The 27,385-nt window shown below is 46.3% G+C and overlaps 1 protein-coding gene across 1 annotated transcript in view; it reads left to right on the forward strand.

Moving 5' to 3' along the window:
- MARCH6 (membrane associated ring-CH-type finger 6) overlaps window positions 1-27,385 on the forward strand; it is a 305,795-nt gene that overhangs the window by 270,149 nt on the left and 8,261 nt on the right. Inside the window, exon 24 of the mRNA XM_029590037.1 lies at window positions 11,109-11,241. Coding sequence (XP_029445897.1) covers window positions 11,109-11,241 — 133 coding nt within the window. The remainder of the gene's footprint in view (window positions 1-11,108; window positions 11,242-27,385) is intronic.

Consider the following 27,385-nt stretch of genomic DNA (forward strand, 5'->3'; position numbering starts at 1 on the left):
ACATGGTAACAATTATAACATGGTAACAATTAGATACTGTAAGTGGCTTGGAGAAAAGCAGTGATTGCAAGCCTGCTCTATTTTCAGAGATTCCTGACAGAGTCCAGGACCCTGTGCCCCTTTGTTTACATAAAACATCACCACCTGGTGGTTGGTTTGGATCAGAATTCTCTTTCCCTTGAAGGATCATAGCTCCAAGAAGTTGATCTGAATGAAAAAGATGTTCTGTCACTGACTAGATCCCATGAGTTCAGAAAGGGGCCTATGTGTTCTCCCCACCACTTTGTGGATGCATTAGGCACTAGAGTTACCTGATAGGTGCTCCTCTTCAAATTCTACCTTATCTTTAGGACCTTGGATCTAGCCACCACAGAAGAAATGTTTTCATCTTTTTGGTAACTTTTATGGAATGTGACAAGGCCTGGAGCAGCTGATCCCACTGGGCACGGAGGCCCCACTGGAGAAACTTCATGTTGAGGCACATCAAGGGGGACTACTGTTAAGCATTAAATCAGCTTAACATCGCTGCCCCATGAACACAAAGATACCACACCAAATTTAGCAGAAACAAATTTATTATTGCATATCAAAAAGCAATCCTGGTACCTCTGGGAGAGACTGAGTCGCAGGTCTCTCTGTTAGAGACGTACCACTCTGTGTCTCCCCATATGTCAGTGAGTGCTGGCTTTTTATAGGTGAAACATACAATGATCCTTAATAGGAATCCATGAATGGGAGTATCACGTACCATGTGTCTTGTGTCAAACCAAGATAAATTAAATCTAAGTTTCCCTGTTTCTCTTCCCACCTTCAGGCCCAGTTGAGGCCCATGTGCCTGCCGCTCACTGTTAATCTTCTGTTAGTTCTTTGTCCTGTCAATCTTTCATCATCAGGGGGAATTGGAGAACTCCAGTTTCACTGGGCCCCTGAAGTTGAGACAGTATCCTGTGAGTACGTAACCTTGTCCATGTGCTCTTTGTGACCTCATGACCCTCCATCATATTTGAACAGCTCCAAATGCAGTCCAGATGTCTCCCAGAGTCTCTCCAAGCTAGGGTCAATTTGAGGTCCTCATGGCCAGAATTTCAGATACCCAGACTCCTTTGTGGCTTGGCCTGAACCAGAATATGTGTTGATTTCAAACTTCAGGCACACACATATCGCTACATACACTGATACAGACATGTGCCCGAGGCCAGCTAGGATTGCTTGGACTGGGACTTGATTCTGCTGTGTTAAGTTCTTTGGGACTTTTGTTTTTTGTTTTTTTTTATCCACCGGGAATTTATCAGGGTTTATTATGACAAGAACAAAAACAGGAGAAAATCAGTTGAAAAAATATGATTCATTTTTCCAGATAAATATCTGAGCTTATTTTGCTGAACAGAAGCTAGGACAATAAAACAATATTAAGCAGACTTTCCCACCCACCCATTCAGCAGCATTCCCATCTCTACCCTAATCCCCTGCCTAGCATGTCCCTCTCTTCCCCATCACCTCTCGTAACAGTATTCATCCTTCCTGGGTAGACCCAGCTTCTCTCTTCTTCATCACCATGCATATTCAGGTTCCCATGCTCTACAGCATGCACTTCTGCTTTTGTGCAGGGCCAGCGATCCTGCTGGGAAGCGCTTCTGGTGGACAGGGCCTGCTTCAAATACATTTGTGGCACCAGACAGGTGGCTGTTTGGTGGGTGAGGAGGGTGGGACTTGAAAAACAGCATGGATGGCACTGGAGGATGAATGCTTTCACTGGTGGGGGGGTAGAACTTCAAAACAGCATGTGCATTGGCCCACACTGGCTTCCAATAGTGGATGGAGGCCTTGAAGTGCTCATCTGCAACTCAGGAGCAGCTTTATAATTGGCCTAAAATTAGGGTGAATATCAGTTTAAATCTATTGTCATTTTTGGAAAATTCTGCGAATTTATGGGCGAAAATCAGTATTAAACTGAAAACAAAGGACTCTAACCACTGTTCAAAGACAGGGCATTCAGTCTGATGGAAGGAATGCTTTCTCCTCAACAGAGTCTGTTCACTCCCCAATGAACTTGATTCTCTGGGTAGAAATGAGGCTCAACTTGACAAAGTTGATTATGAACCCTAGTGACCCAAAGGAGCTAGATAGTCTTCTGCAGGGAGTCCAATACCCCTGCCTGGGGAGGACCCTTCACTAGCCAGTTCAGGTAAGGAAACACAAAGATCCCCTGGTGATGGTGAGCTGCTGCTGCCACTAGGCATTTTGTAAAGACCCTCTGGGCTGCCGAGAGCCCGAAGGGAAGAACCTTGTATTGGTAGAGAAAGGAAGCCACCACAAACTTGAGGTATTTCCAAGGAGACTGGATATGTAAGCATACGCATCTTTTAGATCCAGGGCGCACGTCTAGTCTCCCACTGCATGAAAGACAGGAAGTTGTGGAAGGAGCTCATTTTGAACTTCTCCTGTAACAGGCTGCTGTTCAAGCTTTGTAAATCCAGGCTGGGTCACAATCCACCTAAATTCTTGGGAATAAGGAAATAGTGGAAGGTAGAATCCCTTGCCATAGTCTTTGGGAGGGGCAGGCTCTATTGACTGCAATTTGAGAAGTAGCTGTATCTTGAAACAGGGCTGGTTCAAATGAGATAAATCTGGATGGAGTGCTAAACTTTGATGCAGTGTAAAGAGACAGGAGAAACTCAAACAGTATCCAGAATCCATGGTTTTGAGAACTCGAAGAGTAGCAGAAGATCACCATGACTGTTGAGTGGAATTCATCCCCCTACCAGATAGGTCAAAGTCTGAGGATAGAGACATCAAAAACTCAGACAAGTCTTGGACTGGGCCTGCTGTAGTACTTTAGTCTGGCTTACACACTGACATCCTTGAGCCAAAAGCTGCTACAGAAGTGCAGGTGGGGCATGATATTGCTAGAATTGTCGGAAGGGGTACGTCTGAAAGAAATGTTTGTAAGAGAAGAAAGAACATCTAGATGCAGAAGGCTGCTTTAGCCCCTGTCGATAAAGACTGAATGGTCACTTTCTGCTCCTTGATATGACCTTGTTCCCAAAGAGATTGTTCCCTGAACATAGAACATCACATAGGCTGCTGCCCCTCAGCCAATTTATCTAGCATGTTCCAATTGCTGCAACAGAAGATCTTGCCCCACAGTGTTGAATGATTCAAATACTGACCAGAGTAGATGATGTGCTCACACTTCCACACCCAGAAGGGCCTGCTGATAGCCTTTGTATTTCAATCAACCGCAATCTGGTTATGGTCCATTTACTTTATTTAATTGTTGACTCCTTTTTATATTTTTATGTTTCAAGATGTTTCTTAAAAATAAACCAACTGGAGCTGACTCACTTAACCCCACGTGTCAGTATCTCCTCAGATCAATGGAGCGAATGAATAGGTATTCCTTTATAGTTCTTTATAATCGTTAGGAAACAATCCCATATCTCTAAGTATGAAACAAACTGCAGAGTAATATTCATCTAATATAGCAAATAGTACCACTTCAAAGTAATACTCATCTGATGCAGCAAACGGTCCCAGTCCTGTGACTGCTCCAGTCAAACGCTGTTCATTCTTCAGTCAAACGCTGTTCATCAAGAGCGGGTCTGAAGCCAGACTACGAAGAGAAGGAACTGTTGAATTAACCACAGATGTTTTGGAGAATGAACAGTGTTTGACTGGAGCCTTCATGGGACTGGAACTGTTTGCTGCATCAGATGAGTATTACTTTGAAGTGGTACTGTTTGCTATATTAGATGAATATTACTCTTCAGTTTGTTTCATACTTAGAGATATGGGATTGTTTCCTAAGGATTATAAAGAACTATAAAGGAATACCTATTCATTCGCTCCATTGATCCGAGAAAATACTGACACATGGGGTTAGTGAGTCAGCTCCAGTTGGTTTATTTTTAAGAAACATCTTGAAACATAAAAATATAAAAAGGAGTCAACAATTAAATAAAGCAAATGGACCATAACCAGATTGAGTTTGATTGAAATACAAACTCATAGAGTGTGGGGCCTACAAACAATGTATTGGTATTGCTAGATATGTGGTTACAATTGAAAAGAAAAAAAGTTTGGCCAGTGAAACCTACTGTTTTTGTGAGTATTGATTAAGCCTAATACATAAAAGACCTAATGTATGCATATGTGCATGCTGCCTCCTTTCTGATCACTCAGCAGCAGATTATTGATCTAAGGAAGTAGTTATATCAGTGCTGAGAAGTCCATGTTACTATAACCTGAATGCCCCCTTTCCTCTTTTGTTAACTTCAGCTTGCCCCATACCTTTGGATGCTGACCTCTGGGGGCTGTTGTTTATGTGGAGATTTTCATGTCATATATTATAAACAAAACAAACAATGGGGATTCAATATTTTATGCCAGAATCTGATGTCCGGTACTACTTTAAATGAGCAATAACTGCTTTTGGTTAAAACTCAAGGGAAAGACATGTACCACTTTGCTCTGTTTAAAGCAACCAATTTTTCTTTATTTTCTTATGCAAATAAAATCTAATTAAATAATTTTAATTGTTCTTCCAAGCCTTCTAAGGTACTTGTCCTAAATTAACAACCCACTTGATGTGAATCTTGATTTTCCTAGCGTGTAGCAGATGGACTCAAAACAAGTGGATATAGTGTGCTCGTGCTAGCAGTTGGAGACTGATCTGACGTCAGCACGGGTACATATACCCCCACAGGAAGTGTAGCAATTCAGTAATTTCCGTCTCCAAAGCAGTTTGGAGATACCTCACGCTCGCTGAGGGTGTTTCCAAATTCTAAAACGACTAAATTCCCAGAAGAAACCTACTGAAGACGAGCCCCGCACTCCTGCGGTGATACCAGTCGGTCCCTCCCCCAGTTGAGTTTCCCGAGCTGACTTCCGTGGTCCCTCGGAGGTAGGAGCCTCGGTCCGGTGGCAGACTCGCGGCAGGGACCTAGCCCCCGAGTGAGAAGGGCTCGGGCGTGGCATAGAGGCAGCCTCGGTCCCGGCGTGGACTTGGCCCCCGAGCAAGACGAGTTCGGGCGCGGCCTAGAGGCAGCGGATGCGCTTCCTTGAGCGCGGCGGTGAAGGTACTTACCCTCTCCCCTCGCAGCTGGAGACCGCCCGGGTCGCAGCTGAGAAGCGCCAAAGACAAGGTAAGGCGTACATCTTTACTGTGGTCTCCGAGGAAGTGTGGATTTGCGGGGCCTGCCTACATGGCAGCCCGCCAAGGAGGTCGCCATCTTACCTGCCTACTCGCCTTCGCCACTTAGACGCACGTTGCTGTACGCACGCTGAGATAGGCGCCCGTTGCTAAACGCATGTGGATAGGCGCAGGCTGGCTAAGCGCACGCCGCTAGGTTAGGCGCACGTTCATAGGCGCACATGCATAGGCGCACGTCCATAAGACGCCGTTGGTAGGCGCCCGTTCATAGGCGCACGCCCGTTCATAGGCACACGTTCATAGGCGCACGTTTATAAGCCGCCGTTGGTAGGTGCACGTTCATAGGCGCACGTTTATAAGACACCGTTGGTAGGCGCACGTTCATAAGACGCCTGTTCTTAGGCGCACGTCCATAAGACGCCCGTTCATAGGCGCATGCAGCTAAGCGCAGGTTGATAAGTGCACACTCATAAGACAAGCGCATATTAGTAGGCGATACGTATTGCAAAGCGTATGGAGCATAAGAGAGCCCATACGCCCGCAGAGCCGGCACCTCCAGAATCAGGCATAAGAGCTCTAAGCCTCTGCTCAGCATGCAACCTCAGAGCCACACAGAGCGAGGAAGCAGACTCACTATGTGCCCAATGTGAGGAGGCCATGGGAGTTCCAGGACAGGACCGGTCCCAGCCCAGCAGTTCCTCAGGGAACACTCCAGACTTAGCAGACCGCGGGGAGCAGCCAGGGAACCTGAGAGACCTGGTGCCCCTAAGGCCAGATCTGGCTTCACTCTCCTGGGTGGAATTATTCAAGGGGATCCACGCCTTTGTCCAGATGCAGTCTGCTCCTCGACTGGGTCTTTCTGTTCCAGATGATCCGGCCCCTGGACCCTCGAGACCTAGGCACAGCCACTTGCCACCCGGAAGCCCCACCTATGGGGCTTCGGACTGCTCCGAGGAAGATGAGGAGCCCCCCGAGGAGGGAGAACTTCCCTCGGAGATAGAACCATATCGGACCATGAGACGCTTCTTTCGGAAAGAGGATCTTCCAGGCCTGGTCTCACAATGCCTATCAGAACTGGCCATTCCGGGCCAGGACACCCCAGGGGACCTTAAAATAAACCCCCTGTTAGAGGGCCTGCGCCAAACGGCTCACCATTTCCCCCTCCTACAAGCAGCACAGCAGCTAATCGATCTGGAATGGAATGCACCAGAGGCCTCATTCAAAGGGGGTCGGGCCCTGTCAGGCATGTACCCTCTGGACCCGGCGTCCAAGGAGCTGCTGGCGTGCCCCAAGGTAGATGCCATAGTTAACGCAATTGTGAAGCGCACCACCATTCCGGTTGAGGGGGGAGCGGCCCTCAAGGATACACATGACCGAAGCATGGAGACACCATTCTGAAACAAGCCTTCGAGGTAGCAGCCATGTCTCTACGAATCGCGACCTGCTGCACGGTGGTGACGCGTTTCTGTTTATCACAAGCTAGAAACACCCCGGGAGAAGACATGGAATCAGCTCTCGCTTTCCTCACTGACGCAGCCTCCGACCTCATCCGTACGGCAGCCAAGGGAGTGTCATCCTCAGTGGCAGCCAGGAGACAGCTCTGGCTACGTAATTGGGCGGCCGACTCTTCCTCCAAGACACGCCTCACAAGAATGCCATTTAAGGGATCCCTACTGTTCGGCAGCGATCTCGAGCAATTGGCTAATAAATGGGGTGCCTCTCCATTACCCCGTCTACCAGAAGACAGGTCGAGGAGGAGCCAGCGATCTTTTTCCAGACCATCCAGAGGTAGAAACTCTCAGCGCTTCAACCCTTACATGGCTCGCTACCAAGCACCTCGTTCTCAGGCCAGGAACCAGCCTTTCGGACTAAGTACAAGAGGAGAACCGGCTCGGGTTCTGGTCCCGGCCGCAATCCACAATGAGAATCAGCCGACCCATCCGGGGGGTAGCAGCCATAGGGGGCAGGCTTAACCCTCTTCTACCGCAGGTGTGTCGAGATTACTTCGGACCAGTGGGTCCTCGCCATCATCCGAGAAGGATATTACCTGGATTTTCTTCGGCTCCCGCCGGACAAGTTTGTGGAATCTCCTTGTTCGCCTCTCAAGAAGGCGGCACTAGAAGTTACCTTGCAGAGGCTCCTGGCACTAAAAGCCATAATCCCAGTGCCTGCAGGGGAGATAAATTCTGGGCATTATTCCATTTATTTCATAGTACCCAAGAAGGAGGGCACTTTCAGGCCCGTCCTGGACCTCAAGTCAGTCAACCGACACCTACGGGTCCCCAGCTTTCTCATGGAAACTCTACGGTCTGTCAAGAATGCAGTACAGCCAGGGGAGTTTCTCACCTCCCTAGATCTGTCGGAAGCCTACTTGCATATCCCAATCCATCTGGATCACCAGCGCTATTTACGCTTCAAAGTCCTGAATCAGCACTTCCAGTTCCGAGCTTTACCCTTCAGGTTAGCCACTGCGCCGCGGATCTTTACCAAGGTCATAGTAGTAGTGGCGGCAGCGCTCAGTAAGGAAGGAATTCTCGTCCATCCCTACCTGGACGATTGGCTGATCAGGGCAAAGTCACCGGAGGAGAGTCACCGGGCAACCGACAGAGTTATAGCTCTTCTGGAAAGCCTAGGATGGGTAGTCAACATAAAGAAGAGTTCCCTACAGCCATCCCAGTCGCTGGAATATCTAGGGGTCCAATTCAACACCCAAGACGACAAGGTCAGCCTGACTTCCAAGAGACAGTCAAAACTCCAGAATCATCTGCAGGTCCTGCTGAGCGCCAGCCGGCCCACAGCTCGGGATTACCTACAAGTCCTCGGCCTCATGGCATCGACTCTGGAAGTGGTGCCTTGGGCGCGGGCTCATATGAGACCATTGCAACGCGCCCTTCTATCTCGATGGAGTCAACGATCGCAGAACTACACCATACACCTACCTCTGCCGGCCAGAGTGTGGAATCAGCTACGGTGGTGGTTACAGCCCGGCCACATAAGCCGGGGGTCAAGAATGTCCTCCCCAACCTGGATTCTGCTCACCACAGATGCCATCCTGAACGGATGGGGAGCACACTGCGAGGAACTCACCGCCCAAGGGCGGTGGACCAGAGAAGAGTCAAGGTGGAACATCAACCGACTAGAGGCACGGGCAGTCAGGCTTGCGTGCCTGCGATTTGCCCACAGACTTCGCGACAGTGGGGTCAGAGTGATGTCAGACCGCCACCACAGTGGCATACATCAATCGACAGGGCGGAACCAGAAGCCAACAAGTGTCCCTAGAAATAACTCCCCTGATGATTTGGGCAGAAGCAAATCTTCAGGACATCTCTGCCGTCCACATTGCTGGGAAGGACAACACGACGGCAGACTTCCTCAGCAGAGAGAGCCTAAACCCGGGGGAGTGGCAGCTGTCACCCACAGTTTTTCAGATAATTGTGGATCGATGGGGGACGCCAGCCATGGACCTATTAGCGGACAGGTCCAACGCTCAAGTTCCCAGGTATTTCAGCCGCAGGCGGGATCCTCGGGCCCAGGGGATCGATACCCTGGTACAACCATGGCCTCAGGGGATCCTGCTATATACGCCTTTCCTCCGTGGCCCCTGCTGGGCGCCATTGTACACAGGATTCAGCGACACAGAGGCCTAGTTCTTCTAGTGGCTCCGGACTGGCCAAGAAGACCCTGGTACGCAGACATGAGAAGACTACTGGCAGGGAATCCTCTACGCCTGCCTCCACACAGGGACCTGCTGCAGCAAGGTCCCATCCTCCACGAGGATCCAGCTCAATTCTCTCTTACGGTCTGGCCATTGAGAGGGCAGATTGAAGAAAAGAGGATACTCTGAGCCGGTAATAGATACACTCCTCCGAGCACGCAAGTTCTCCACATCACTGACATATATCAGGATCTGGAGAGTTTTTGAAGCCTGGTGCGACTCTCACAGCACCAATTCACATGCCGCTAAGATTCCTCTCATCTTGGACTTCCTACAAGATGGACTTCAGAAGGGTCTGTCCCTCAGCTCCATCAAGGTACAGGTAGCAGCGCTGTCTTGCTATGGTCCCAGGCATGACGGCAACTCCATTGCCAAACACCCAGACGTTTCACGTTTCCTGAAAGGAGTCAAACACATTCGCCCGCCACTGAAGTGGCCAGTGCCCTTGTGGAACCTCAACCTAGTATTGGAATTTCTAGCGGGATCCGCCTTCAGGCCCCTTCGAGGCCTGTCTCTCCGTTTGTTAACCTTGAAGATGGTGTTCTTGCTGGCCGTATGTTCAGCACGCCGCATCTGAGCTGCAAGCACTGTCCTGCCGTGATCCATTTCTCAGAATCACTCCAGAGGCTATCCATCTTCGCACAGTTCCATCCTTTTTACCCAAGGTGGTTTCACACTTTCACCTCAACCAAACCATATCCTTGCCTACCACGGAAGGTTTGAAGAAATTGGAAGAAGGTCGAATACTACGTCATCTCGACATCGGCAGACTGCTATCCAGATACCTGGAAATGTCAGACACAGTACGAAAGACGGACCACTTGTTCGTCCTGCACAGCAGAAAGAAGCAAGGGGAAGCGGCCTCACGGCCGACCATCGCCCGCTGGATTAAAGAAGTTATCAAGGCAGCCTACGTAGAGGCGGGTAAACCACCGCCTCTACAGGTCATGGCTCATTCTACCAGAGCACAATCGGCCTCTTGGGCAGAAGCTAAGCTGCTGTCGCCTGCAGAGATATGTAAAGCGGCAACGTGGTCCTCCCTCCATACCTTCTCCGGATTCTACCGTCTAGATGTCCAGGCCCGGGAGGACACAGCATTTGCGAGGGCAATCCTACACGGTCCTCGGGCAGCCTCCCGCCCAGTCCAGGAGTAGCTTTTGTACATGCCATTTGTTTTGAGTCCATCTGCTACACGCTAGGAAATGTTGAGATTACTTACCTGATAATCTCCTTTTCCTTAGTGTATGCAGATGGACTCAGCATCCCGCCCGGCTGCCGGTATACATGGGGATTCGCCGTCTCACGGTAAGCCATGTTTGCTTATATAGGGCATCCACCCTGCCGGGTGTCGACGCCTTCCGGCTGAGTACACTGGCGGTCTCCAGCTACCATCAATTGGTCAGGGCAATCCTGTTGATAATCGATCGGTCAGTTACACACATATCCATAAAGCTTTGCAAGGAAGATTATTGATTTGCTACACTTCCTGTGGGGGTATATGTACCCGTGCTGACGTCAGATCCATCTCCAACTGCTAGCACGAGCACACAATACCCATTTGTTTTGAGTCCATCTGCATACACTAAGGAAAAGGAGATTATCAGGTAAGTAATCTCAACATTATGTAACAGCTATGTTGCAAACATTCATTAAACTTATCTTGCTTGTTTGCTGTCATTATTTATTGAAACTATCTTTGTTGGAACACATGCCTGCCCGACACTGGCAGTGTTTCGACGCATTTGATCTGCGTCGAGGGCTGGAGAGTTGTAATGGCGTCTCAATGTCTTCTAACTACGTCTTGCTATTTGTTTATATTGTCCATAGAGGGATTCACCTTAGAGGCTTGGTTTTTTATAATGTCATATGTCAAAACTATGAAGATGAGTTTTAAAACTCACAATATGTGAGTGTGGCCACTTGTATTAGCTTGATCAAGTAAGAGAAGAAAAGACTATCTGGAGTTCATCATTTGCAATTTCAAAATTATAGACAGTATTGCAGTTTGTTCCCAATCCCCTTTTAGTTTTGTCTTTGCTTGTATATGTGACACTCTATATAGTTGTGTAAATATATATTGGCAATATAATAGGTGTTATATAGAAGGTGATGGACTAATGCCAGAAGAGCTCTCCATGAAAAGTAGTTTTTTTGTCCCTAAAGTCAGTCCTTTATTCATTCTGCTGTTACTTTTTGTTCCCTTCTCACTGAAAATAACTTTGTGCTGTGGTTTTCTTGTAGGTTTATGCAAATGGTATCCGAAACATCGACCTATATTACATAATTAGAAAATTGGCAGCACCAGTTATCTCTGTGCTCTTGCTTTCCCTTTGTGTGCCATACATCATAGCCACTGGAATTGTTCCATTACTAGGTATGTATCTTCTAGATGAAACAAATCTTGGCTCTGTGCACTCAGTGGCCATTAGTAATCCTCCATGATGTACTTCAGTGTTTGCACATAATAAAAGTACATTGCTTCTCTTGGTGTTAATAAAACTGATCAAACTTTAAAAAAAAAAAAATAAATAAAAATGGCAAAATAAACATACCTGTTTGAACCAAAAATGATTTCTCCCTTGGCAAAAATGATTTCTCCCTTGGCAACTTTTCTATTTGTTATAAGCACTCCAGCAATGTCACTTTGAAGAGAAAGTTTAATTACAAATTAAAATTATTCAGGATAATTTTTTCTCACAGGAAAAGCAGGATTGTAGTCCTCACATAGGGGTGACATCACAGGATGGAGCCCTGTATGGAAAACCTTTCTGTCAAAGTTTCTACAAAGATTTGACTGACACTGGCACACTGAGAGCACTGAGCATGCTCAGCCTGCAATTATCCCTGTGAACCACAGGTGTCTCCCTCAATCTTTTATCTGCTCTGCAGTAGGCATAGTGGTTAGGAGCACTGTGAGAAATTCTAACAGTTTTTCCTCACGGAAACACTTAAACTTTTACTTCACAAACACTTTTCCCTGCATGAGTCTCCCTTCGAGTACTTTTATTCGACGCTCGGTGAGTACTATGCCCTGTTTTTTCAGTCTGTTCCTGTCACCTCCCTGGCCTGCCAACCGACTGCGGCCTTCCCTCTCCCTATGTTTTCAGTTAGCCACACATAGCCTGCGAGTGTTCCTCTGTGACACTCTGCCTGGTTATTAGTGCTAGTGGGACAGGGACTTCCATGGTTTCCGTTGCCGCCAGAGCCCCTGCGATTTCAAGTCCTTCGATTTCCTCGGTAGCCTCGCGCAGTCGATGACCCCATCGCTACCGTCGGTACCCCTCTTTAGACCATCCTGGATTCTTCGATGCCATCGGTACCCCTCCCCCCGGCGGTACACTGATGCCATCGGTCCCTGCATCGTTTCTATCAGTGCCATCCATGTTTTTCATCCATGGCACTTATTTTTCCTTGGGTTTCGTCAGTGCCATCATTGCCCAAATGGATGCTATCGACGCACGCTTTTGTCTCGTCTGTGCCATCCATGCCCGGGTCTATGCAATCGTCGCCCAGGGCACTTCCATCGATGCCATTGTCTATTCCATCGATGGCATCTATGCCAAGGTGGATTCCATCAGTGCCAATGTCGATTCCATCGATGGCATCGACGCCCACGTAGTTTCCATTGTTGTCTTCAACGTTCCTCTCGATGCGGTCATGGACTCTGTTTATGCCGGTATCATTTCTACGATGCCAACGATGTTTTTTCAATTATTCGATGCCACATCGTTTCCATAGATACCTACACCGATGCCATCAGTGCTTCCGTCACTGTCATCATTTCTCTGCCCGGGTCATCGACGTTTTTTCATATATATTTTAGACGATACCCTCGAGGCCTGTTCGGCCGCCATCGACACCGTCAATACCGACATAGCACCTCCACGTAATGCCCTCACCTAAACACAGTGCTCTATGCTTTGGGTTCTTATTAAAGCCCTGAATTAGCCTACGACACTACATAGTGCCAGGAGCAGTGCAGGCATGCTGACAGTCCATCAATCGCCATCCAAGACAGCAAGGGGCGTCCATCTCGTCGCTGGAGAAAGACCGGACAGAGCACTGTGGCATGCATCGTCACCAACACGGTGACCGTCCACCACAGACACCATCCAGCTCATGGGTGCTATCCTTCTCGGTGCTGGAGAATGCCCGGGCTGAGCAACATCACCACTGCCATCGCCACTGTTCCGCTCAGTGCTGGCAGTCCTTGGTGCTCCAGAAACACCGGAACGAGTTCCGAAGAATTCTGCACTGGCGTCACAAGACATCGAGCCGCAGCGACGAGGGCCGGGTTCACGAGCCAAAGATGACTCCCCTGTTCCCGAGGCGTGCCCCACAGACATCTGTGCGGGATTGTGGCCCTCCACAAAATTATTGTGGTAGTGCCAGCCACGCTCAGCCTGTTTCCTCTATACCTGCGCCACCATACCACAGGCATCAGAGTTGAGACAGGCGTCTATGTCCGACAGGCTACCCCTCGATGATTCCTGAAATCCACGGAGCCAGCAATCTTCACCGGCTCGTCCTTTGGCGATCCATGTCGGATGGTAAGTACCCACTTCTGTGGCATTCCCATTGAGATGTGTTCTCTAATTCGGGCCATATGGTTCGAAAAGTTCTAGGTCACGTACCTTTCAAGAACCGTATTAGTGTCACACATCGCTATACCAGCTATGTCAGCCACAATACAAGAGAACCTCTCTATCATTTCTTTGGGATTGCATCAGGACATCCTCCCATTTTCAGCAACGGGGCTCTGTACTGATTAATACTCTGGCTTCTGGTTCCTAATTCAGAACCAAAGTTCCAGATGCATTCGCTGATCTGCTAAACAAGAGATCCAGCAAATACTATCTCAAGTGCAAGTCCACCTCGAAGCCTGACAACAGGTCTCGATGTCTCCTTATACAGCACACAGAAATGCGGGTAAAATGTTACCGCTCACGCTCCCGTGGGAGATTACATGATATCCAGATTACATCAGCCCCTCCAGTTGGACACCTCCTGGTCTCCCAACTGGCTGGATATCTGAGCAGCCACCCCACTTTGTACCAAGGTTCCCGGTACACTCCCCCAGATGCTACAAGCGCGGGGGGGGGGGGGGAGGGGGGGTTGGGGAGTTTTAATTGCCTTTCCAGACACCAACTGAACCCACTCTCAACTCAAGCAACTAAGAACTCCCGTCAGGGTAATCAACAACCTTTGACAACTCAATAATGTTCTCTCTTTTTTTTTTTTTTTTTTTTTTTTAATGAGGCAGGTTTTATTTACCTTGGTTTTATTTACCTTGGTCATTCTTTGTTATCTCAGTGTTAATCTCTCTTTTGCCTTCTCTTCATTCCAAGTTGCATTTTATCCCTGTTTATTGTAACTGCTACCTTATTCTTCTATCACATGTTAATGTTTTTAAGTTATTAAGTATTTATTCTGTTGTCACACCTTGTTATTTGTAAACCGGCATGATGCGACTCCCATCGCGAATGCCGGTATATAAGAAATTTAAATAAATATAAATAAATAAATAAATTACACTATTCTTTCTTTCAACAAAAAGTAGTTACACTCCGCCCATCCTGGACCTCAGAAATACCAGCTTTCTTCAGAAGGCACAGGTAAAATGGTATCTCTCATCACCATGCTTCCATATCGCAATAAGTACATTACCTCTAATCTTTCTATGTGCTTCATGGTGAGTCAACAATATTACAATCCCAAGCTCTGCTGGTTGCACCAGCTTCGGCAACTGGGGTATTTCATTGAATCACTATCGGTGACTGCTGTTTCTCTACGGAGTGCAACATTCATGCTTTCCTTGCATGGACAGCTGCATAACCACAGTCAGTCCACGCAACGAGTTCTAACTTCTTCATGACTCACTATAAATTTACTATCTGGGATTACTGTCACTGCCATAAATCCCTTATACAATACTTCTGGACACCACAGTCACAATGACCTTCCTGTCCAGCAACCGCGCAGACATTCTAATAAATTACTACATGTCCCTGCGTGCATTTTCCGTAAGCTCAGCCCCTCAATTCTTCATTGTCAGGCTATGGGGTTTTTTCACTATGCACTTTCCTCATAGATCCAAAACTGCTATGGGTTAGATTCAGTGAAATTCCATTATCAGTGGGTCTAAGCTGTTCAACTGCTTTCGTCCCTCATCTATATTGCATATCTAGAACCAAGACCTAGTCTGATCCTGCTCATGCTCGCATTTACTCAGGGTTGTAAGTTTGACCTAAAATCTTCTCAACCCAATATGCGCCTATTCCGCTCCAGGCACAGTTTCACATAAACTTCCTGGAGCTTGTAGCCATGAGTTATATCCTTATGCCTTCCAATACTGCCTCTGCAACAAATCTTTGTGCATACAGACAGACAGCATAGGGACAATGTGCTTTCCAACACACAAGAACTCACAACCTCTTAGCTGCTCTGCAAGGAAGCTGCGCAGCTCTACCCTTGGCCCTTGCTCACTCTATGCATCCTCGGGCCACTTATCTAAGAGACTCACTGAACGCACTAGCAGACCTTCTCCATATAGGTTTCCATCCTCTCGAATGGTCTCGGACTACATGTGTGACGAGAAAATCCTCTAGCGCTGAGGTCCCTCTGCGTCCGAATCGAACCATACGGTGCACAGATTCTACTCCCTACATATGTTTCCAATGCGTTCCCATAGACGTCTTTCTTCCATCAAGGGCATCTTAAATGTGTCTCTTCCGCTGCCTCTCATAGCCAGCACTCTTCTAATGCTGAACCGGGACGGGGTTCACTGTTCCTCAGACCCACGTCCTGGCCGAGACCAGTATGCTTCCCATACTTCTCAATCTATCACACCAGTAACCAATTTGCCTTCTCGCAAGTCACTCTCAAATCGTAGACTCACTGATGTTCTCAGGTACTGGTAGTGTCACAAAACCCTCCACACATATATCCTACCATTCAAAATTGCATGATTTACCACATGACGCATACAAAGAGTATTACCCTTTTTCTTTTCACTACACCACTCTTTTCTCTTGCTCCCTCGGATTCTGCTCCCCAGACATCCTCCACATAGGTACACCTCTGTTCCAATTGGTGTATTGTTTGGGAGTGGGGATACCCGATTAATGGTAAACCCCTTCTGAGTCAGCTTACCATGGATTATCCACTGATCAAGCCACCTCTAATTTCACTAGTTACGGAATGGAACCTATATTTCGTGCTTATAAGTCTCATACATTCTCTGTTCGAGCCTTTCCATTCCTCTCGTTTCACAGTTTGGCATGGGAAATTCTTCCCCCATAAATGTCATTTCTGCCAACAGGGTCAGTTAGTTACACACCTTGTTACATACTCATCCGACCCTGCGTTCCTTCGTGACCGAGTGGTTTTATGTATTCAGCTTCATATCCTTCTTAAGGTAGATGTTGCATCTCACCTTACTCAGAATATACTCTGCCCATTTTTCCCAACACCTCTCTCTCACCAAAGCGAGAAGATTTTTCCACTCCTTGGACAGTAATAGTGCACTTGCATTCTATCTAGATCGCACTACACTCCATAGGAATTCCACCTAACTCTTTCCTTCTGTGGCAAGAGACAAGCTGCGAGTTCCAGTGGGTAAACAGACCTATTCCTCCTAATTGACGGTCTGTATCTCTTTTTCCTACCAACAAGCAGGCATTTCACTACAACACTGTGTGTAACCACACTCTGTTGCGTCCGTCCCAGCCTCAATAGCTTCCCCTCGGCCGCTGCTGCTTGTACATATTTATCAGGCTGCAACCTAGAGCTCTCTCCATACCTTCGCAGCCCATTATTGCTTAGATACGACAAGCCGGCATGCTCCATGTTTGGCCAGTCCGTCTACTCTTATACTTTTCGGTTTTAACCACCCAACATCCTTCCACCACCCGCTACGGGTTTCAGGATGCCCTCTATTCCAAATTCCACCCCTGTCATTGCGCCTTTTGCGCGTCTTGGGTGCATTTGGTGCACTCTCGGACATCCTCAGCTTGGTACTCACCCATATGTGAGGACTACCATCCTGCTTGTCCTGTGAGAAAGCAAGTGTTGCTTACCTGTAACAGGTGTTCTCACAGGACAGCGGGATGTTAGTCTTCATGAAACCCACACGCCACCCCGCGGAGTTGGGTCTCTATACGTTTTTACTTTTATTTTATTTTCGCTTGCGCTTTTAGCTATAAGACTAGACTGAGGGAGACACCTGTGTTTCACAAGGATAATTGCAGGTTGAGCATGCTCAGTGCACTCAGTGTGCCAGTGTCAGTCAAAGCTTTGTAGAAACTTTGACAGAAAAGTTTTCCGTACAGGGCTCCATCCTGTGATGTCACCCCTATGTGAGGACTAACATCCTGCTGTCCTGTGAGAACACCTGTTACAGGTAAGCAACACTTGCTATCATTTTAAAATTAAGCATTTACAATCAGCCTGTAGGTGGTTGCTTGTGTGTTTTGAAGCACAGTTGTAAGTTTAGTGAAACCTTGTTTGAATAGTCCATGTTCTAGAACTAAATGACCAATATTAGTAATATTGTGTGTGTTTATTTATTTCAAGGCATTTATTACCTGTCCTTCCTACATTCAGAGCATGGTACAATATGAACATTCACAATCAAATGAAAGGACAGCAATGCATTATTCTTACTAAAGAAGGGACCAACATAATTTATCAGGAAGGGGGAAAACAAAATGGGCACCTAGGGAGTCCATTTTTGAGATAGGCGCCAGAAGTGGGGCACTAGTCCGCTGTGTTGAGTAATTGAAGATTTCTGTAAAGCAGTTCTTTACTTTTATCAGCACATAATCATTAAGACATTATGCTTCTTGAGAGAACTGATGACTTGCATAGCAATGTTTGTTTATCTGATATGACTGTGCTGGTTGCAATTATATTTTCTCTTTTACGTTGGGATACTGCTGCAGTCTAGCTGTGGGTATTGCTTACATAATTTAACCTGTTTAAAATAAAACTATTTCAGTTATAATAGGCAATTACCATCCTAAAGGACTAAATTTCAGGTTAATTGAAAACAAGCTACTCCTCTGTATTGTACAATATTTCAGGGATAATTATGACAAGTAGTAATCTGCATTGTTTTACTGTTAAGTTACTATTTTTTAAATTCTTTAGGCAAGTCTTCTGTAATTTCTCCATCAACAAACAGGTATGAATTGGCCATAGTGCATGGAGTGACATTATCCAATGGCACTGACACAGACCTAGCTCTCAGAACTCAAAAAATCTTACTGAGCACAATTCTGCATGCACATGCTGCCTCATGAGTCCCTCAGTCTATTTTCATCCAAGCTACCACATGTACATGTTCCTTTCTCTCTCTATAATTTTGTTTTGGCCTTGTTAGTTGCCCTAATTCTGCCTTGTTATATCTTTTTGTTTGCTTTTGCTGCTGCCTTGGCAGCTTCTTAACAGAACTTTTCAGTTCTAAAAAAAAAACCAAAAAAAACAAACAAAAAAAAAAATACACAAAAAGGAAAAGGCCAAGAAGACTGCCATCTGCAGTTTTAAGGCCTGTGTTTTTAGGTGCTGAATGTCTATTACAGATACACTTCCTGTTTGCTTTCACTGCCTGGGATAAGTATCATGATTCATCCTACTGAATTGTTATAGTTGTAGTTGGATGTCTCTGAGGGCATTGCAGTACCATGCCTGGAAGATGGAGGTTCTGTGGAAGGCAGTGTCAGGTAAGGGCCTGATGTTTTGTTGCAAAGTGGACAGTGGAACCACTCTTCTTCCTAGAGCGAGGTACAAGAAGGTGAAGTGAGATTCTCCTTCCCTTTTTCCCACGAGTTCAGTAGGGTTCTCTCCCCACACCCCAGGACACCATTTTCTGGATCAGTCACATGCCTGGAGTTAAGTATGATACAAAAGGTTATGGTGCCAGCTGAAGCGCCAAGAAAAGCACCTAAACATGAAGAAGTCCCTCTGTGGCCAGCGCTCCCAGCATGGGGCAAGGCCAGAGAGAACCATCCTCGACTCCCAAGCAGGAGATATGGCACTGTGCTGAGGCTCTTTCATGGAAGCTGGTGAAAACCTTCTTTGCCTTAAGCCCTCAAGACCAGCAAGGGAGGCTGGATCCTCTCCTGTCCAAAGTAGAGGAGACTTTCCCACATAGTTCCCCTGAGATGAATGTATCATCCGAGAAGCTTTCAGCAGTAGGAGTAAGTCCCTGATCTAAGTTGAGATTCACCCCCCTCCAGGGGAGTTGCTTCATGGATCAGAAGGGGAAGAAGTAGGTTTAGTTCATTCTGCATTCCTACCAGATGTTTTCCCTGTTGGATCAGCAGAGGTGGTTCTCCTCTCTCCCTCATCGTCTGGTTCCTGGCTTAGTATATTCTTTTAGTAATGAGATGAGGATTTCACGGAGATTGCCTTCAGATTGCCTGCAAAAGTTGCCTAAGCATACCTCTCCTCTGGAAGATCTCAGCAACTTGTAGTTTTTGGATAAGCTAGAAAAAGTACTACTAGTGTTAGGAAGAAGCAGGATCAAAGAATGGATGTCTTCTGGTTTCTACAGTTTCTCCAACGTCTAGCAGATTTGCATCCATTCTGGGACCTACAAATGAGGATGTAGCAAGCTCTAATTTCATATCTTCCTGAAAACTTGATCTAATTATAGAGTCCAGTTCTTCTTAGGCTTTTGAGTAGCACAGCTACTGCAACCCTTTGGGTAGTGGATTCAGCGGCGTAGTGTGCAAAGCACACCTGTACATGCCTCCTGGGAAAGACCCAAAGATGTTGGTTGCATTTGGGAAGAAAGTGTTCCAGGGAGCCATACTGAGCACTGGGATTGTGGCTCATCAGTTGTACATGGTGCAGTATTTGCCCGAATGTGTGCTAAGATGAGACTTCCCAAGCATGCAGAATTCTATTAAGTCGTGGGAAAAATGTGAAAGTACCTTATCTGCTCTGCATATGAAGCATTCCTCACTGTGCCAGAATTTCTGCTGCATCTGTAGACTTATATGGTTGTGTGCGAATGGCCTTCATGAAGAGGTGTACATCTATCTGGATGTACTCTGTACCGGGGACAAAATTCAGGCGACAGCTCTGCTTTAAAGAGCACCAATCTAGGCTGCAGTTTTCAGCAGTGGGGGACCAGCCAGCCCCTGTCCAACTGCAGTATTTCTCTTACAAGCATCATTCTTCCAAAGACATCCATTCTGCTCTTGTCATAAAGCTCCTCCCATTTCAAAGGATCCAATTTATAGAAGCTGGGTAGACTCATTTCAGGAGATGTTTCTTCTCATCGAAAGAACCTGGTTGATGAGCTTGGTAAGGTCCCTTCTGCAGCAGGACCGGGCATCAATGAGGCTGGTCCTGCTTCTTGATCACATGGCTGTGGTGATGCATGTAGTTACTCTTGCAGGGTCTTCAGTGAGTCCTTCGAGGTCAGTTGGATCAGCGCGTGGAGAGCCAATTGAAAATCAACCTGCTGGAGCTACAAACCATCCATTATGCTCTAAGGCTTTCTCTCATTTGTTCTTGGGCAAATAAATCTTGATCTAGGTGGACAGCTATTTGCAGATGACATTTTACTGTTACTGTTTGAAAACTAAGCAATCCATTCTTCAGACTAATTCTCAGAGGACAAGCAGGATTGGCAGTCATCACGTGTGGATTACGTTTATCCAGTGGACCCTGTGTGGACCTTTGAATTTAAAGCTTTTAGAAGTATTGATAATGCTTTACTAAGCATATGCAGCTCTAGCCACCTCCCAGGTAGGGTCCCTCGGTCTATTGTTTTACGCAGGGCCAGATAGATATGCTTCTTTGCTCTCACACCGCTACTGCAGTGAAAGTTTCTGGAGCTGCTGAAGCTGTTTTTTCACAGGGCCCTGTGAGTTTTTTCTCCCTCATAAACCTTTAGGCAGTTTTTGTTTGTATCAGTTTTTTCTTGTTTTTTTTTAATACTTCACTTGTGTCAATTGCATGGTGTGTGGGCCTAGAGCCCAGCGCAGCCTGGTCAGAGTTTTCTTTGACACTGATAAATATTGCCCAGCAGCTTATGAGATTTTATTCTTTCCCTCCATCTTTGTGTGATTTTTGCCTTTGTTATTGCATCATGGGACTTGCAGTTGCAGGGTCCCTTTATGGTCTGGCTAGGTTTCTAACCTGGGCTTTCCCTGAGTTTCATCCAGGCTGGATGATGTCACCTGCCATCATGCTCTGGCAGGGTGGTCTCTAGGGAGTGAGATAGCCTGAACATAGGAATTCATCACTGTTGATGCACTGATGGTACCCTGCCCAGACATCAGATGCCTATGCGCATCCAAGTGCCAGAGCTCTGGGAATCTACACTAGACCCATCGCATGTCACGGATGAGAAGTGCCATCAAGCACAGTGTGGAGTCCAGAGGAGCTAGTCTCTATCCAGCATCAGCGTTGTGGGTGTCATCCATACCTTAGGTGCCATTGACTGCCAAAGGCACCTTCAGGTGCCACTGGCACCAAGCACTGTGGGCACTGGTGCAGTGCTAGGCCATCAATGGTAAGTGTTGTCAGGGCGTTGACAGTACCGATCACTATCGGGTCCACCAAATGCATTGGATGCCATAGAACAGCAGGCACCATGAAATCAGTATAAGTGACATACAGAATGGGCGATGGGCGCTGTCTGCCCAATTGCAGCGCATTCTGTTGGCACCAGCGGAATAGACATCAATACCTACTGAGACGATAGAATATGCTGTGACAATGCTAATGCTGAATGAGTGTCTGGCTCTGCGATGTCTGGCACAAATGTGGCAATGACTACAATGTTGAGCACCGCCTCATAGTATCAAAACAATGCAGATACCATATTGATGAGCGCTGCTGCGTCACTGACATTCAATGTCATGCTGTGCACTACTTGATAAAGGGCTTCCAAGTACTGATGCATCGACTTCACTGGTGCACCAAGATGTCCTTGAGATGGATTGGTAGTCCTTTAGCTGAACCCCCCTACATATATGACTGAGTTCCTGCTCACTCCTAGTTGGACTACCCAATTGGGATGGGTACTGGGAGAGTAGGATTAGGGATTGGAGTCCTATTTTATCTCCCTAAATGAGGAAGGGAAAAGCCTCTGGAGGATCCCTTCTATGACATCTTGTCTTGGATTCCATGTCACTTGGTATTTTCCAGGAGTTATTCTTATCTTTTTTTCTTGCAGGGTCTTTGCCCGATGATAGCACTGCCTTCGGTCAACCAGGGGATTGTAGCAAGTTTTTGCAGGTCTTGTGTATGGAGTTAGAGAATGGAAGAGTTGGATCAGCTAGACCATTATCAGTTTCATTCCTGACCTGTTGAGTTCTTTGTCAGTGGTGATGAAGTGTTAGGTCACAGCTGCTTGCTCTTTTGCCAGAAAAGCACTATAGCAGGGGGTGGCCAACTCCAGTCCTTAAGAGCCACAAATAGCTGGGATTTCAGGACATCCTCAATGAATATGCATGAGATAGATTTGCATGCACTGCCTCCATTGTTTGCAAATCTATCTCATGCATATTTATTGTGGATATCCTGAAAACCCAGCCTCTTTGTGGCTCTCGAGGATCAGAGTCCGTCCCCCCCCCCCCCCCCCCCCCCCCCCGCCAATTAGTGGCTGTTTCTCACTATCGTACAGTGAGCTGAGGGCTCTCTGGATCAGAGGCTCATTGTCCAGATCCTGATATTGCTCTGGTTACCTCCAAGTATTCTGGGGGATGAAAGCTTTTTTTTTTTTTTTAAACTAAATCCAGAGTATCCAAGATACTCGGGGTATCAAAAGCAGAGTATCCTTATTCAATACTCTTCCTGGTTCTGAGAAATGATTTAGCAGCTTCTCAGTGTCACCTGCCATATCAAACAACCTAAATCACAGGCAGGGGATGGAGGTCTGGAATATATATGCTTTCACCTGCCAGCAGTGACGCTCTGCTGTCAATCCCTAAGGAAAAGAATAAATGAACATAAATCTGACATTACAAATGGCAACATTCAGAAACCAGTAGAATATTTCAACTTTCCAGGACATTCTCTATCTGACCTTAAGGTTGCCATACTCCTAAAAAGTAACTTCAAATGGACACTTCAGTGTGAAACTGCTGAATTGCAACTCTTAAAAATATCTTACCATCACCCTAGGCGTGAACAAAGACAAATGGCTTCATGGCACACTGCAAATATATGAACTTAACTGTTCTCTGATCATTGTCTTTTCACACTTACCTCAGTTGTCAGGCTGGACTATAATGCTATTAATACACACTTTCCACACCACTTCCCTGTCTATTTCAGTGCCTTATGTTTGTTCTATATGCCCCTACCCCATCTGTATGTATTTTAACCACCTCTTGCATCTGACAAAGTGGGCTCCTCAAAAACTCATGCGTCAATAAATTGATTATTCTATAAGGTGCCACCTACCTCTTTGTCAAAATCCTGTAGTATAACTGAGAGGTTCCTGGACTTCTGCCTCAAAATGTTCTTCTCCCTGACTGGAATATGGGATTTTTATTAGACTTTATTTAAATCAGTCAGTTTGCATGACCTTATGTATACTGAAAATATGGACCCTATTTATTGTGCCAGATTCAGTGGAAACTCCGTGAGTGAACTTTCATCAGGGAGTTAGTAAGGTTGGAACATTCCCCAACATTGATCTCTACAGCTTAGGGGCTGATTCTCTGTTGCTATAGCCCTGGAGTTTGTCTACCAATATATCTTCTGCTCTGACGTCCAGGAGGGATATTGGAGGGAAGCCATGGTGTGAAAAATTCTTTTAACATATGGCTTTGAGAAAAGGTCTGAAAAGCAAGTTTGCTTACCGTAAACGGTGTTTCCGTAGATAGCAGGATGAATTAGCCATGCTGTCATGGGATCTGTCAATCAGCTCCGGGAGGCGGTGCTTGTCAAAGCAGAAATTAGAGTTTTGCTCTCTGCGGCTGCGCGTGTGTTCCCGCACAGGAAAGTAACGGAATCTCCTCAGTCTGTGATTAAGCTGTAGTGTAGTCGAAGACTAGGTGGCTGCCAGGGAGGAGAGTGGGTCAGCATGGCTAATTCATCCTGCTATCTACGGAAACTCCATTTACGGTAAGCAAACTTGCTTTTTCCCATCGATAGCAGGGCTGAATTAGCCATGCTGTCATGGGAGTCCCAAGCTCCCGATCACGTTATTTCTGATATATGTTTGTATGTGATCATTAACAGTGTGGCAGTCACCGTGGACAGGAGGATAGAGATTGCAGGATTGCTTGCCCTATCTTCGCATCAGTGGCTGCCTGTTGATCAAGGCAGTAGTGAGATGTGAATGTATGAAGCGATGACCATGTAAGCTGCTTTGCAAATGTCAATGGGTTGTACATTCTTTAGGTGTGCCAATAAGGCAGCTACTGCTCTGACTTGGTGAGCTTTAGGCTCTGAATGTAGTTGTAGTTTGTTTGTCATAACAGAATTTGATGCACTGCACTATCCAGCTGGAGATGGTGCGTTTAGCCACTGGAAATCCAGGTGCCTTTGGGTCAAAGGAGACAGAGTTGAGAAACACGGGAGTCCAAGTTTGTACTCTTTATAGTATGCTAAGGCTCTTTTACAATCTAGTGTGTTCAGTAGTTTTTCCCTATCATTTGCATGAGGTTTAGGGAAAAAAGTGGGTAATTCCATGGTTTGATTGAGATGGAATTGAGAAACCACTTTTGGTAGAAAGGATGGGTGAGTTCGGAGATCTACTTTTTGATGATGAATAATGGTGAATAATGGACCAAGGCCTGTAATTCACTAACTCTTCGTGCCGATGTTACTGCAGCGAGGAATACAACTTTCCATGTGAGGTATTTAATATGTGCCGAGTCCATGGGTTCGAACGGGAAAAGCATAAGCTGTTCCAGAACTATATTGAGGTTCCATGGAATCGGAGGCTTAGAGATTGGAGGACGAAGGTGCGTTAACCCCTTGATGAAACGAGATAGTAAGGGGTGATTGGATATAGAAATATTGTTAACTGGTCTATGATAGGCACCTATGGTGCTAAGATGAACTCTGATGGATGATGTTGCTAGACCAGGTACATATAGTGTATGTAGATAATCAATGAGCAATTCAGGTGAGCAGTCCAATGGTGGTATTCCTTTGGAAGTGCACCAGGTAGAATAGCGTTCCATTTATAGTTATAATTTTTCCTGGTTGAGAGTTTCTTGGATTCTAACAAAATGAATTGTGCCGAAGTGGAAACTCCCTGTTCTGTTAAAAGGAGCCTCCCAATCTCCACGCTGTCAAGTGTAGAGATGAGTGTAGCGGGTGTAGAAGTATCCCTTGATCTTGGCAGAGAAGATCTTGATTCGGTAGCCAAATTGGGTCCATGATGGATAATCGGAGTAGGAAAATGTACCATGGTTGCCTCGGCCAGACCGGGACAATGAGTATCAGTTGAGCTTTGTCTGCTATGCACTTTTGAATTGTCCTTGTTATGAGTGGTATGGGAGGAAAGGCGTACAGGAAGCCCGTCCACGGAATGAGGAAGGCATCTTGAGCGATCCTGAATTGGCTTGGTCTTAGCGAACAGAATTTGGGAACTTGAGCATTGATCTCTGGTGCAAAGAAATCTATTGCAGGTGTCCCCCAGTGCATGAATATGTCTTGGACTATTTCTGTATTGAGTGCCCATTCGTGAGGATGAAAGATGCGGCTTAGCCTGTCCGCTCTTGTATTTGCTACTCCTGGTAAGTAAGTTGCTTGTAGATGTATGCAATTTTTGTGAGCGTGTTCGAATATTTGTCAATGGTGTGAGTGTTTCCATTGACGTTTCAACCCCCATTGCAGGCGTCTCATGTGTAGCCTGGTGTTGGGAACTGTGAAAATAGCCACCGCCATGTGGCCTAGGACTACTAGAACTTGTCTCGCTGAAGGTTTCTGAGTAAGGTTCAATTCGTGTAGAAGGTGACGGAAGTGTGATATTCTGTCGTTTGGTAGGTATGCCCGGTTGCAAGTGGTGTCCAGGCATGCTCCTATGAATTGTAGTTGTTGTGTGGGTTGTAGGTGTGATTTCTGAAAATTAATCACCAATCCTAACTCCTGTAAGCATTGCATCACCTGATGGAGGTGATCGAGTAAGATGTTTGGAGCTGGGGCGATTATGAGCCAATCGTCCAGATATGGGAAGATGGATAAGCCACCACCACAACCATGCATTTGGTGAAGACCCTGGGTGCAGCTGATAGTCCAAAGGGAAGAACTTTGTACTGGTAACTTTGATGCTTGTAGCGAAAGCATAGGTAACACCACGAGGATAGATGGATTGGAATGTGAGTGTAGGCATCCTTCAGATCGATGGAACACATCCAGTCGTTGGTTTGAATCAGAGGAAGGATTGATTTCAATGATACCATTTTGAATTTCTCTTTGGTGAGAAATTTGTTCAATTCCCTTAGGTCTAGTATGGGACGAAAGCCACCCGACTTCTTGGGTATGAGGAAATATGGGGAATAAAATCCTACTGATTGGTTTCCCGGGAAAATTTGTTGAATTGCTTGTTTTTGAAGCAAAGCAATTTGCTCCCCCAATTGTGGTTGGAAGTTGTGAGTCTTGAGAGTGGAAAGATGAGGTAATGTGGGTTTTGTGACAAACTGGAGTTGGTAACCGTATCGTACTATCTCCAAAACCCACTGATCGGATGTTATCCTGTCCCAGGCTGCCAGGCAAGAATGAATCCTGCCGGGTGGTGCTTGATGCTGTGTTGGTGGCTGGGTAGTTAAATAGATGGAGTCGATTTTACTGTAGTAGCCGACTGTTGAGCCTGCTGTCTCTGGTTACGCGTTTTACCTCTGCGTTGGTTAGAGGTATTTTGTTGTGGAGCAGGACGCTGGTACGAAAGGACTGGTAAGACCTGTAAGGTCTCCTGGCATATGATTGCCGATGAGTAGATCCCATATAACGATGTGTAGTCTAATAATGAGGTTGTGATGTTAATGATTGTACTGCTAGAGCTTCCTCCTTCAGTTTACCTACTGTGTCCTGAAATCGTTCCCAGAACAGGTTATCTCCTGTACATGGGAGGTTTGTTAGTTTCTCGTGTAAAATCTTCACGTATCTAACTTGAGCATAATCATACTAGTCTTCGGGCTGCAATAGCTGTTGCAGACACTCTGGAAGATGTTTCATATGCTTCATAGATTGACCTCAAAAGGTGTCGCGAACATTCTTCCATGTCATTAAGAGGCAGTGATATCTGATCTGCAATCAAAGATAACATCCCTTTTTATAGCTTGTATGCACTCATATAGGTGGTGTACCATGTAAAATTGATGGTGCATAATTCAGGCACTCAACATGGAGTTATGGTATATTTTCCTGCCAAACTCATCCAAATATTTGTTGTCTTTGCCTGGTGGATATGAGGAATGCGACTTGGTTTTCTTAAATCTTTGCATCGCTGATTCTATCACAATTGAAGCATGAGGTAATTATGGTATAGAGTATGGTGATGTTTTCCTCATATGGCATTTTATGTCCGTCTTCCTGGA

Source organism: Rhinatrema bivittatum, chromosome 2 (genome assembly GCF_901001135.1).
Source record: "Rhinatrema bivittatum chromosome 2, aRhiBiv1.1, whole genome shotgun sequence".
Taxonomy (NCBI): domain Eukaryota; kingdom Metazoa; phylum Chordata; class Amphibia; order Gymnophiona; family Rhinatrematidae; genus Rhinatrema; species Rhinatrema bivittatum.